Genomic DNA, 12,829 nt, shown 5'->3' on the forward strand with positions numbered 1-12,829 from the left:
ACTCCGCTCAAGGTCAGAGTCATTGACTGCCTTGTGGGTTGTTCACCATGCATCGCGAATACACAATAGTAACATGGTAAATTTACTCGAATAGGATACTCGTCGGAATGCGTGGAGTTCAGCTTTGAGACGGAGAACTGCACGCAGAAGTTTGCATCTATCGATGGCACCGCTCAGATCTTGTTGACGAATTTATCGATTACAGTCTTGCCCAACTTGGCTTGGGTTCACTACTGTTCTAGCAAACGAAACTAGATAAAATCAGCTCGGAATCATTTCCAGCTACCAGAAGGAGTACCACTCAAGTGTGTGACTTAGCCATTACGCAGACCTCATTTGTTCGCGCCGTCATTATAGACTGCATATGGTATCTGGATTGGATCGAATGAGGTGATTACTCCTATGGCAACCTTGATCCATATCTGTCCTGCCTCCTCCCTAGTATGTATACGTGGATATGTCACGGAGAGAATGGCTTTCAGCTAAACAGTCGGATATGAGACGAGATGGTAGCGGGTTGAATCTCTGCCGTCTTCATCCACGTGATAATGCCTTCTCAAAGATGAAGCAACGTCCTCGCTGTGGTGATAAAAGGTTTCCAGTCTCAGGCAGTGCGGTGCTTGATAAGGGCAATAATTGGGCTGGTCATATCGGCCTCGCCACTCGATACTGCGCAGCTCATCTCGTCTCCGAGATTTTCGTTAAGGGCAGACGTCGTGAGAAGCGTGGCCGGATGCATCATAGAAGATTATATCAGGAACGCGTTATTCACTTGGGCTTCTCGCTTGGTATCTCTCATGTATCCAGTGCCGAATACTTAACTAGAAGGTTAGGGTGCTGGGAGACAATGAGGACTTTGCCCTGCCTACTATTGTAACCAAAAATGCATGGGCGTGACCCATTAGCGACATCGGCAGCGAGATTCTGAGGTAGGGGATTCAGAGAATGCCCGCCGCAGAATCTGGTACGATGCAGTTTTTCGAGGTCTGCATCGTTGGAGAGGTGGCATTGACGGATTGGTGCTCAAGCTTTATAATCATCGACCAGAACCCCGTCAATGCCTGCTTACTTTCCTAACCGGTCAATTCAAGCCTGTCGGCAGACGGCTGAGCTCAATCGAGGTCGAGTGAGAAGTTGGTTGGATGAGATGGAATGACGGTAGACCTACCATAGGAGAAAGTGGTGAAGTGAAGGTGATGTGACACAATAGTTGTCACCCTCTTCTTTGCATCCAAATATATAACCATGGTGTTTTGGAGCTTGGAAGGTTTGAACTGGAAGATCTGCAGAAAGGAGTATAGTGTTCGTTTCCTTAGCGTTTCGATCTTCTAAAGGGGTGACGTTTTTACAATCCCATCCGGATCATGAGTCTCTCAAAAGATCATGTTAAAGACAGAGTATAGATGAGAGAGGAGTGAGGAGATCGTCGGTGATCTATGGTTCATCCACAATATGGGGGGTCTTGCCGGTCGTACATCGAGGGATCATGGTCCCCCAAGCTCTCCAGCTCCGCGAGGTACGAATGTCGGGTTGAGTCGGCAAGGTCATGTCCGTAAAATTCAGTAGAACCAGGAGCCCAATGCCAGATGACAAGGCTGGCCGCTGCAGATCCGCCTCATGGCTAGTGTATATATATGCCACCACGTGTGTCATATCTAGACCGGCACAGCTTCTTTCTGACATCGGGATAGGTACAGACGCAGCCCAAGTCCCGCTGAAAAACTTTCGAGGGATAGAAATCAAGCGGTCGGCTCAGCGCGTGATATCTTTTTCATATGTTCTCAAAGCTATCAACCTGTTCTAGAGCTCTCTACTCGTGAGTACATAGCCTACAAAAAGGAGGGCTTCAGGTAGATGTGGGGAGGTATTGACTCCTGATGAACAGACTCGATCAGAGAGAACGGCGACCGGATTCCAGCCGTGTGTTCGGTGCGTCTAAACACGTCTGCACAATAATCCCTCCATGGCACTGCCTCGAACGAGGCATCGCAGCATTTTGACCTCGAGGCAATCCGCCCAGCCTCCAGCACAGGGGCGGAGAACGCACACGAAATCACCCTCATAGATCCGGATATCCCTCAGTCAAAGCAAGAACCAAAAAGAGTTCACCCCCACGGTGCCGATGTGGGGGCTACATCTCTTGGTGCTCATGCTGGGATTCGAACTCGTGGTACTTCGCTAAGCCTGTCGTCGAGTAGGCTGGTTGGCGTGAAAGATTGTTGACCATTAACCGTTCCACCACCCACGCCACAGTTTGACCTGACCCCCGACCTAGGGGGCGCCTGCTGTGCTGGTGACAGGAATTGAATTGAGGGGGGGTATATACCCTTAGGCTCCCATCCCGTGGCGTGGAGGGTGCGGATGGGCGGTGCCTGCCTGGTTTGTGGTTATGGCGTTGCCAGGGGTGATCACGCACCCGTCAAGGTGTTGCACTATAGCCTGATAGCACGATACGGCGGATTAGTCACCGGCGCGGATCATGCTGAGGTGTCTTGATACTTCCCATACTGATGCCGCGGCTGAATATAAAGCAGTGCATCTGAGCCAACTGTAGGTTCGTTACATTGACGTGCTTCGTATTGGAGCCAGCCCCATTCGGGTCAGCCCTGCCAGGCAAGCCTCTGGCAAGCATCGCGGGTGGTGTCGTCTAAGCGAGGACATCGTCCATCTCTAAGTAGGGTAGGTTGCCTCTCTCAAGTTCGTTTTCTCTCTCGGATACACCCTTTACACCGAATCCCCTCTCATCCATTAGAGAAAATTCCCTTTGGAATACATAAGTGAAGTTGGAAGTCAAAGGGCAATGGCATGCTACTCGAAATGCCGTTTTTGTCTTGCCATCTCAAGACTCGCAGGTACCTACGAAGTAAAGTTATTCATCCCTGCAGACGGATCTCTTCCCATCTCACTTCATACAATCCACGACGCAGACCAGTACAATTGGGCCTTGAACAAGTGCAAGTGGAGTGAGGTCTCGATGCCTGCTTTAAATAATTCCGTACACTGTCTCCTGCCCCAAGGAGCGTGGAAGCAGACCTCGTGAGTGATCACTCAAATCCTTCCACAGAACTCAAGCCAGACTATTCCCTTGCCCGGTCCGATCGTGTAATTGATATAGAAACCGCGCGTCCATGGCCGAGAGGCTCCATCGAAACGAAGCGGAGTAGATCGCTCGACAATAGCTACGGCGAGAGCAATTCCACGTCATCAAATAACTGAATCCTGCTTAAGAGTCAGAACAAAGAAGAACGCTATGAAAACGTCGCGAGAGCTGGCCAGCTGATTACAAGCAACCACGACAACTCCGATGAGTACGACAAGAGAAACCTCATCAGATAGTCTCACCGGTCTGCGTCCAAAGCGCCAGTTGCCATGCTCACTTTACCGACTAGGTGTTGTCGCAAAAAGTCAAACACGGGGAAACAAGGGGCTTGCCTATCCTACTAGATTCTCACATACAAAGCAGAGGATGGCCTAAAGAACAAGTAGACCAATGCCACGTTCGAATTATCGGGGCTTAGGGGTCTTCCTCCTCTGGGGGTATGCAGGTCTCTAGCTGAGGTTAATACTCCGCGAATCTCACATCTCAGAGTCATGTATATTATCTAGCTCTATTCATTTAATGCGTAATACCATAGTTTTCTGAAATGAATGGTAAATTCTCATCGTCTCGATACATATATACTAAGTGGTTCTGCTCAGAATTACGACCACTATAAACCATGGAGCACTCATCAATGTTTACATCCCCCTCCATATACTCGTAAGAACTGAGGAACAGAATATGAGCGAAAAGGAAAAGGCCGTCTCTACATTTCTCTATCTGGTGTCCTCCCGTAAATGCTATTTCTTCTGGACCTGCTTTCTTCCTCCCGTCATAAATGTCGTAAGTGTACAATGCAAATAGGTATTATGATCCTCTGGCCAAGTTGCTCTTGAATGTGCTGTGTGCCATGCCAAAGAAAGGAAAAAGCAAAAAGATGAAAATGGAAATGCAGAAAAAACTGCTGGGAAAAAATGGTAGGAAAAGTCGAAGTGAAGTATGCAATGCTGATACCAAATGTCGAAAAGAGGAAAATGCTGCCACCCACCACCACCAACCACACAATCATCTCCATCTAAAACCACTTCCAGGTGCAGCCCTCGGCCAACTTACTCAGAACGCCGACTGCATCGACATAGAGTCGGCTCCTGTTGCCGAGGCAATCCACTTCGAGCCATCTTCTCACAAGAGCCACGACCATCGTGGCCTCCTTCTTCAAGGGTGTTTCCATGGCGTTCTTGACGCCCATGCTCGCAATAGTGCGAATCCATTGAAGCGCCTCGTCGTCATTGTCTGAATCGCCGCGACTTGCTTCGCCGCCGTTGATGCGGTGCCCGTTGGCCCAGCAGATGAGGGCGCAAACGTACATGCCCCAGTAATCCGAAATGTCCTTCCACATCCGGGGTCTGCCGGCCTCTCGAGTATCCATGTCATCTTCGTCATCAGAGTCTTCTTCAGAGTTGCCGTGGTCGGTGAAGGCGCGAAGAGCCCGACAGGCAAAGACCAACGCGACGGCAGCGCTGCCTGAGTCGGACCACTCCCGGAGCCGCTGTTTGTGCTCATCGAACTGTTTAGACTGCAGAACCTTGTGGCTGAAGATCCAACTGTCACCTGAAACGGCCAGTAAATCATGAAGAGGAGTGTGGTGAAGAGCCAGGTAGGTGTTGGCCTTGGGGCAGTCCGAGAATATGTTGGCCATGCGGAAAGTCTGTGGCTCCAGTATTTCTGTTGAAGACGAAGAAATTTGCGCCGCTTCTCCACGATGAGGGAGCAAAAGTACCTCAAAGGCCAGAATCACTGCACGGTCGAAAGGGGCGTGCGCGTCGACTATGCTTCTTGACAAGCTGTCTGGATCGAGCAAAGACAGAAGCGTTTGGTTATCCAGGGAAACTCCCTTGGACGAGACCATCGCCGCCCACGCATCGGCACTAGGTGCATCCCAGAAGTCCTGAGCTGGGCCAGTGAGCGGGATGTTGGGTGGCATGCCATCGGTCGTGATGTCGAAGTTGCGGACTCGTGGCTGATCCAGGTAAACCGAGCTGTGGATATCCAGGACGAAGCATGCCGACAGAAGGCGACGACGAGCCTCTGCATCGAGCCAAGTGTGCCATCTGACGTTATTGGTTCCAGTCCGAGGCACGGGGCCAAATATGACCTTTTTGTTGTCATATACCTGGAACGGAGGTTTAGAACTTATTGCTGAGATGAGAAATCCAAAAGACTGAAAGAAAAGTTCACACAGTAAAAGAAACTAAAGCTAGAAGAAATGAGGTAGAACAAACGTGTCAGAATGAAATGGAGAAGAGAACTTACCCGCAAGTAAACGGATTCGAATTCTTTTGATGGCCTGATGGCTGCTCTCCGGCCGCGGAACCGCGCGAAGTACTCACATAGCAGAATCGCTTGCATGACAGGCACGTCCCATTGTGGTATCTGTTCCTCCCGCAATGTCAGCAAAGTGACTTTCATTGTAGAGTATGGTTGTGTCAACTTACGTATTTGGATTGTTGCCAGGCATATTCATGCAGCTGATCCCCCCTGATGCGATCCTCCTTACCACTCAGATATTGAGTCGCCACTGCAGCCATGGCGCAACGAAGCACTTCAACCTGCTCCGCCGCGGCCTCGAATGTCCTTCGGTGTACGATTGGGAAATGTGGGTGAAACTTTTCCCAGTAGACATCGAGGTAGCCGGGAATGGCTCTGCAGATAGACATAGGCAAGGAGCCCTGCATCAGGGCCGGGGCCGCTAGGAGGCCCGACGCCACCTCCTTACGGCCCACACAGGCATATGAGTTCATCATCCGGTCCGATGGTAGTGCCGTCGACGGGGTGACTAGAGTTTCACAACTTTGAGCCGATGCCGATGTCACCGGCGGGGTCAGGCTACGAACAGTATTGGGGAACCGTGGCTGTTGCTGAGGGTCACGGAATGTCTGCTCGTCAGAGTAGGTAGATATGGAAGTGCCGAGCATCGGGTACACCTGTGGAGTGCTGAGCTGGGGAGAGGTCGAATATTGGTAGAGCATAGGGCCGGTAGCTCCTATGGTCTCGTAGCCACCTGTTGGGCAAGGCGAAAGGAGGTTATTTTGCCAATCTGGCGCCGCCGTCGGCCAGAACGCGCGTCGCGAATTATCGGAAGGCGTTGAATAAGTGCTGTCGGAAGCTGAAGAAGGCCATCCCATGGGATCCTGAGCGTGTGAAAGTTCAGGTGTTTGTAGTCCCAGCCCCGATGTCTGGAGATACAACGGAGGGTACTCAGGAGTTGTGCGCGGCTGGTAGTCGATGGAGGAAAACGAGGGCGGGGTGTTGAAATCGCCATTTGAAGGCTGAAGTATGGGTTGTTGTGAGGATTGGCCTGACAGAGAATAGCCTCCACCGTAACCAGGACCACCGGACGAAGGGCGATAGCTCTCGTTCCCTAGGTGGGGAGACATAGACTTGCTAACGTCTGGCGCGCTCATGGACTGATAAGTACCAGGGTGTGACATACTCGATGTCATTGGGAGGCCGTGGATCGGTGTTGTTGCGCTCGTAGGGTATCCAAGCAAGGGAGGTTGTAATCCCATGCTTCGGACTCCTGCGTCCAAAGAGGCGGCCGAGGTCCGGCGACTTTGACTCCCTCCTCTGCTTCTCGATGCCTTGTCGCCCTCGAGCTCACTTACCACGAGTCAGTTGATGCTACCAGAATCGAAAGATGAGGATACCAAACTCACTGTCGTTGCTGATGACGCTCAAGTAGATCCTTGCGGTGGAAAGCCCTATCGCAACCGGGAATTGAGCACCCATATTGGGGAGTTTCATGGCTAAGCTGGTGTCGTCTGGTATCAAAATTTGTTAGCCGAAGCACCGCGGTGGGAAGTTATCGCATCAAGCCTACCTGAGATGCTCAGCGCGTGTGAATGTCTAACTCAAGTCAGCGGATTCCTCTAACGGACTTCTACGAAATTATGCTGGCGTACCTTGGGAGGACGACAGAGGTCGCATGTATGAACCTTCATACCCTTCTTCGCCCTACTGACACGGCCGGTAATGGGAGTCAACTTGACAGGAACTTCCCCTCCAGGTGGCACGCTGCCAAAAGGTCTCATGGGCTGGCCAGAGGGATCAAGGCCGCCGCCCGAGGGCCCTGCGTGGCCGTATCCGTAGTTTGGTTGCTCCATGGAATCGGTGCTGACGTTGCTCCTTCGACGGGTGTTGACTGGTCGAGCAGATGAAGATGACGAGCCTGTGGTGTTCGACTTGGAGGTGCGGGAGGATGAGCTTCGCTTCGTGCCTTGTGGTGTGCTTGAACGGTCTGCTTGATCTCTCCCAGTCGCATAGTCTGTGTTGTAAACTGCGCTTGGTGCCAAGTAGGGTTGATGATGTCTGCCTGATGGAGCCGGGACCTGGTCGTTCTTAATAGTGTGGGATTCGAGTTGGTCCTCGTCCACGTTCATGATATCTTGGAGGCTGGCCATGGTTTAAGATTCCCAAAAGGGAAGTGTAGAAGACCGAGATGCAGAATGGTTGCACCCAGAGAGGGAAATGCAGAGGAAGCAACGCAGCCAAAGTTAGTAAGGCACAGCCCGGCTGAATGCTCTCCTCGGAATAGACTGAAGTCGAGTGAGTGTAGTTGGAAGCAACCCCCAAACATGAAGACGCGCAGTGCGAATTGGGGGACAGTCAGGGTCCAAGAAGGGGGTGTCAGTGTAGAATGAAGGACTAAACTGGGGTGGGTGGAAGACAGTAAGATAAGGTAAGGTACGGTAAGGCAAGGCAAGGCAAGGCAAAAGACCTAGGTAAGGTAGGGGGGCGGTTCTTGGAGACTGTCAGCCTGTCCAACAACAGGCTGGGGGTCGAGGTGAGATGCAGAGAGCAGTTGGTTCTAAGCGGAGTCGATATGCAATGGAACTGAACGAAGAGAAGAGACAAAGATACTGGTGCTGTTGCCGCTGCCGCTTGTTGGAGACATTGCTATATTGAGAGGAGGCAGACGCAAGTCTTCCGAAGTGCGAGTAAAGAAGGAAACTGTCAGCTCTTCAAGGAGGCTGTTCTTCTTAGAGGCCTCGCTTCCCCTGTCAGCTGTGTGTATGTACATGGGTATTCAAGGGTGTTGGACACGGGGGGACATGGAGGTTGCTCGAAAAAATGCAAGGCACTCCTTCGAAGGGTATCGGCCGAGCTGGGGTTCGGTCACCCACCACTGTCTTTGGCCTCGGGTTGATTGGTAGAGTTACCAGATGCCTGTCATACGACTCAGCCCTCTCAGGCTGGCAGACGGGACCCCATCCCATGGTCCCACGCAGCGTCTCTCCCCAAGTTTGGTATGAAATTGCCGCGATGTCACGGAATGAGCGCGTCTGGGATCTCTGCCACATCCCAAGAAAAAGCCGCGGCCATGTATAGTAGCCGCGGTTGATGACGAGGTGGACGGTCATGTTTCCATTTTGACTCTGTCTCTCCGTCTCGTCTCGTTCGTGTGCGTCTGTGTCTCTCCTCTCATGTCTAAGATCTGAACCAGATCGACCGAGTCGCATGTCGGCGTGGCCCCAAGAAACCCACAGTTCTGGCAGACAAGACGTCTTGTCTTCATTTCCCCTTGGATGTAGACAGATATCCCGTCTTGTCGCTGACTGACTTATTGACCCTGCCTACCCAGTGTATGGGAAATGCCTGTACTGCATAACAAGGCCGCCATTTCAACGGGAGACAACGCGGAGGTCTCAATGAGGAATAGCAACATGCGGTAATGGCGTCACTGTGTAGATACGAGAGAAAGAGCGGCGCCAAATGGAGCGCGGTCATTCCGTTTCCCACAGTAGCGGCCGCTAGCGTCCGTGGTGGGAAAGTAGTGGCTGTGAGTGCGTCTTTTCTGGGGGAAATGCTGTACAGACAGTGAGAAATCTGCGAGAGAAAAAAAAATGTCAGACGAAATGAGGCGCAGTCTCCCGACCGTAAAGTAAACCGTTGTCATTGCTGTACATGCATGAGTCGGCTGCCCTGTCAACAACCCCTGCTGGACTGGCTTGCCCTTTTTGGATTTTGACTTTGCAGGGCATCCATCCCAAGATCCAGTTCAGCAAACAGCGGGAGATGTAACGGAGGGCAGCGAAGGCAGCAGCCAACTGGCGTGCGAGTTACACAATTTGTGTGTGAGATATGGAGCCGTGAACCCTCTGACTGGCTGTGTGTCTCGCGTCTGTCTGACTGCGTATCAAGGTCGCTTTTGCTCACCGCGACAGCAGAGAATACATACAAGTCTTGTGACCCGTCGACTCCAGGATGGCTATAAGCAGCTCCTGCACAGATAGGTACTGTACTTGTGACCGAGTGCTTGCAGTCTATTTTGAACCTTTGGCGCATAGCTCATGCAGACAGACATAGTGAACCATTTGACAAGCCGTCTTCCCGACAGACACTGGCGTATACAGCTTGATTCCAAGCTGGCCGAGGACCGAGGATCCCCAGTGAAGTAAATTGGAGGAGTTGACCATCATTGTGCCATGATTCAGGGGCTCCCGAGGTTGAAATTTTCCGCTTCCTTGTTAGATCGTCAAAGACTCCGAGTTGCGGGCACGGAGGAACAGGCCGATCATATTGAAGCAATAATCGGAAGGTTCGCCGATGGTCGTGGGGTAATGAATAGCAACATCGGTCGCCCAAGGTGAGGGCGGCGAGCGACCGAGCAATTGACTGCTGTCAATCTTTGACGTGAACACCAAGAGAACGCCATGCAGCAGTCGGCCCGCTGAGAAACATGGGAGAGGTAGGGCGGTGGACAGGGGTAGCCCCGAATCGGCGGGGACGGCAGGGGCTTAGGCGCAGCCCAGCGCCTTATTGGTGTGCCGAGGAACGAATTGCCAGTCATTGGAGACCTATTTTGGTGGCATTAAGTTTCTGTGCTTCCAAATGTGTCGTTTATTATAATAACTTCGAAACGAAAGCGATGTCTACATTGAGCGCAGAGTCCAAGTTAGCAAGTAATCAACGTGGTGTGACAAAGATAAGTAAGGTCGATATGGAAGAACCTAGGTAGCAATACCACAATTTGGATTAAGCGTTGGTGACAATAGGCACGCTAACAAGGTGCTAGCTGGGTACGCTACTTGGTACGTACGTTGACCAAGTTGCTGCACAGCATCTCGGGTGCGTTATCGAGGGAAGAAAAGTCACAAAGATCTTTTTGGCGAGTGTCGGCATGGGCGGTGGAGATGTCCCAATGGGGGGTCACACCGACGGCCTGGGCCGGCTGCAGGGACGGACGGGACCCGGTTGCGGGCTGGGGGCAGCGGTCCCAGTCATTGTCAAGGGATGAACAAACGGGCAGCGCGAGATGCGACGTCGGGGCAGAAATTCTTCAGTGTTTCAGTTGCTGTACTTCCGTGGCTAGTGCCGTCGTCGATATGAATGCCCGCAAGTGTTGGGGTCCGAACCGGCTTCATGGCAGCAAATGCATCGGATCGTAACGGAGGACGGCCCTGTAAAGACCCACAGGTCTCGGGCAGATCAGCTTTCGGGGGAAAAGATCAGGATTCAGGGGCAGATGGACAGATGTGATGCGTCTGTTTTTCCATGTTGGGGGCCGGACCGACCGATGATGAGCAATATACCGGCGAAACCTTAAGTCTCGGAGCTGGCTCCCGGTGAGGGGTGTTGCGGGCATCTTGATTCTTGCGCGGATGGGGTCCGTTTCAGGATTCGATATTCCGGGCGCATGATTGGGACTGTGGTCGAGCTTGGGATTCGGAAAAGGTAGCTGAAGCTGCATGAGATATCTCGGAGCTGAGCTAAGGAATGAGGTGATGAAGCGATGGGCTGATGAGGGGTGGTTCCGGGAGGGGGAGGGATACGTTCGCTTCTGCTAGTGTAGGTACGATTGGCAAGGTCAGGAAAGATAGGAGAAAGGATGGCCATGCTTGGGCAGCAAAAATCAAGCTATCGGTAGAATAAGGTAGCTAGCTCGATGAGCTCTGGGAACTGGCAAAGAAGCTTCGGAGTGGCGGTCGCAAGTTTCCAAGCTTTTGTTGGTTGTCAAACGGTCGCGGGTTGGATGGTGGAGAGACGAAAGCTATCAAAGGTCACGTCGAGGACGGGAAGAGGAAGGATCGACCGGACCGTTGTGACTCTGGTCCATTGTTCCTACCTTACCGGTCCTTGGGTAGGCAGGTACTCACTACTCCGTATGTTCGCACCTTACCGCCGCTGAGGTGCTTTAGGTTGGCTGGACCTGGACCGCAGATTTTCCGAATGGAAGGCACCAACTCCCGTGGACCTCATTGGGGCGGCTCGGACTCGATGAGAGGCAGCTTCGACCTTACCTTGAGCCTTGAGGTACCTACCTTACTGTCGCCCTTGCCAACATCGTGCGCTAGGGTTCCGCACGTAAACTCGCACGTAAGGCACCTCACCTTGCCTTAAGGTGTCAACGTCGCCTTCGATCCTGGGAAGGCGCATTGCGGCCGACAATCTGTCGGTTGGAACTGGGGCCCGGGCATGGACGTCTTTGGGTCTTTGGGGCTCCGTTGATGCCTTGCCATTAATCATTGCCCACTACCAGTCCGTCCGTCCATAACGCCCACATCGAGCCGGATTTCTTTATCCAACGCTTTCTGTGCCGCTCTGCGCCTGGATTCCTACTGCGACCCTCTGGCTTGCACGCCGTTGCATTTTCTTCACGGCGCAATCGTATACTGCCTCCATACCTTTTCTGTCCAGAGAACTCGATGTCTATCACCTCTGCGCCGCATCCATAATTCAGCCAAGATGTAATTCAACATGGTGGAGAGAATCCCGCGGGAAGTGCCCGGCTCATCCTAAATGGCGGTATAAGTCTAAGTCATGACATTGCAGCACACTGCCCTACTTTTGGTCTTGGCCTATTTGGCGGAACCTTCACTTACACAGTACACTTCTACAGATATTTGGTAATGAATTGATTGGGGATGGATCACCTCAGCGACCGTGAAAATTGAGTTGGTCCCCACCGGAAGTGCCTGCCAGGCTCATTACCTAAGATGCCCATCGTCGCCTTGCGGCTTGCCAGAGTTTCCGTGATTCAAGGTGGCCGGCAATATGAAGGCAGGGGAGGGGGGAAAGGGAGACAAGGGTCGGCGCTTAACCCAGTGGTATTTTTAGCAGCCGACTTCCGTCTCCCGGCTTGATCCCGTTGGCTGACCATCACACCGACGACATTTGAACAGGGGTCTCACCACACCAACTTCGTCCCAAAAAGAAATCAAGCTGTCAACGGCCGCGGCGACCCCATTTGTTCAAGCCTCGTTTGACCTAGACATCCAGCATGAACGCGGAAACGAACCGGATTGACCTCTGCCATGCAAGTCTAGGACTCCATACTTGAAATTCGCATCATCACTACCATGTACCAGCCCGTCGACGAAATCCAGTTTTCGATCTACATCACCAATGAAAATTTTTGCATTTTGTTATTGTTAACAGCTGCTTAGCCATGTTGGACATGAGAACCCAGGGGAGCGCCAGGACCAACGGCTCCCCGCTTTGCAAAGAGGGCAAAAGATCCATCACATCTCGTCACATACCGGTATTACTATCAAATCATCTTACTCGGCAGCGTTCTGCAGTTGAGATATTCTTTTGGCACAATCCGACAAGTGCTGCCATCTGCCACCTAGATATTCTCAGCTCCGGGTGCTACTCTGTACAACAGGTAGCGAGCTAGATGGGCGACCCGGATCCAAATTGGTACCCTGACATTGCACACTGGTCTCATCTGCAGCCTGATCCAACCAGTTGGTTCTGCCACTATCATCTGAAGACATTGGATTGCAC

The 12,829-nt window shown here is 52.1% G+C and overlaps 3 protein-coding genes across 3 annotated transcripts; all 3 read right to left on the minus strand.

Annotated features, from left to right (window-relative positions):
• Window positions 1–4,115: 4,115 nt before the first annotated feature.
• Window positions 4,116–7,500, minus strand: CPAR01_03751 (uncharacterized protein; the record flags this gene model as incomplete). The annotated part of the gene is made up of 6 exons (XM_060488037.1): window positions 4,116–5,213; window positions 5,354–5,473; window positions 5,536–6,700; window positions 6,757–6,861; window positions 6,921–6,946; window positions 7,003–7,500. 6 exons carry the CDS (start codon window positions 7,498–7,500, stop codon window positions 4,116–4,118), a joined length of 3,012 nt encoding a protein of 1,003 aa, XP_060352243.1.
• Window positions 7,501–8,100: 600 nt separating this feature from the next.
• Window positions 8,101–8,827, minus strand: CPAR01_03752 (uncharacterized protein; the record flags this gene model as incomplete). The annotated part of the gene is made up of 2 exons (XM_060488038.1): window positions 8,101–8,588; window positions 8,650–8,827. The coding sequence occupies 2 exons, from the start codon at window positions 8,825–8,827 to the stop codon at window positions 8,101–8,103; spliced, it is 666 nt and encodes a 221-aa protein (XP_060352244.1).
• Window positions 8,828–9,839: 1,012 nt separating this feature from the next.
• CPAR01_03753 (uncharacterized protein) lies at window positions 9,840–10,222 on the minus strand (the record flags this gene model as incomplete). Its single annotated transcript, XM_060488039.1, has 2 exons — window positions 9,840–9,897; window positions 10,140–10,222. Coding segments are annotated over 2 exons (141 nt in total), but the record flags the coding sequence as incomplete, so codon positions are not given.
• Between the last annotated feature and the right edge of the window lie 2,607 nt (window positions 10,223–12,829).

Source organism: Colletotrichum paranaense (genome assembly GCF_030867605.1).
Source record: "Colletotrichum paranaense strain IMI 384185 chromosome Unknown Scaffold_3.1, whole genome shotgun sequence".
Classification (NCBI taxonomy): Eukaryota; Fungi; Ascomycota; class Sordariomycetes; order Glomerellales; family Glomerellaceae; genus Colletotrichum; species Colletotrichum paranaense.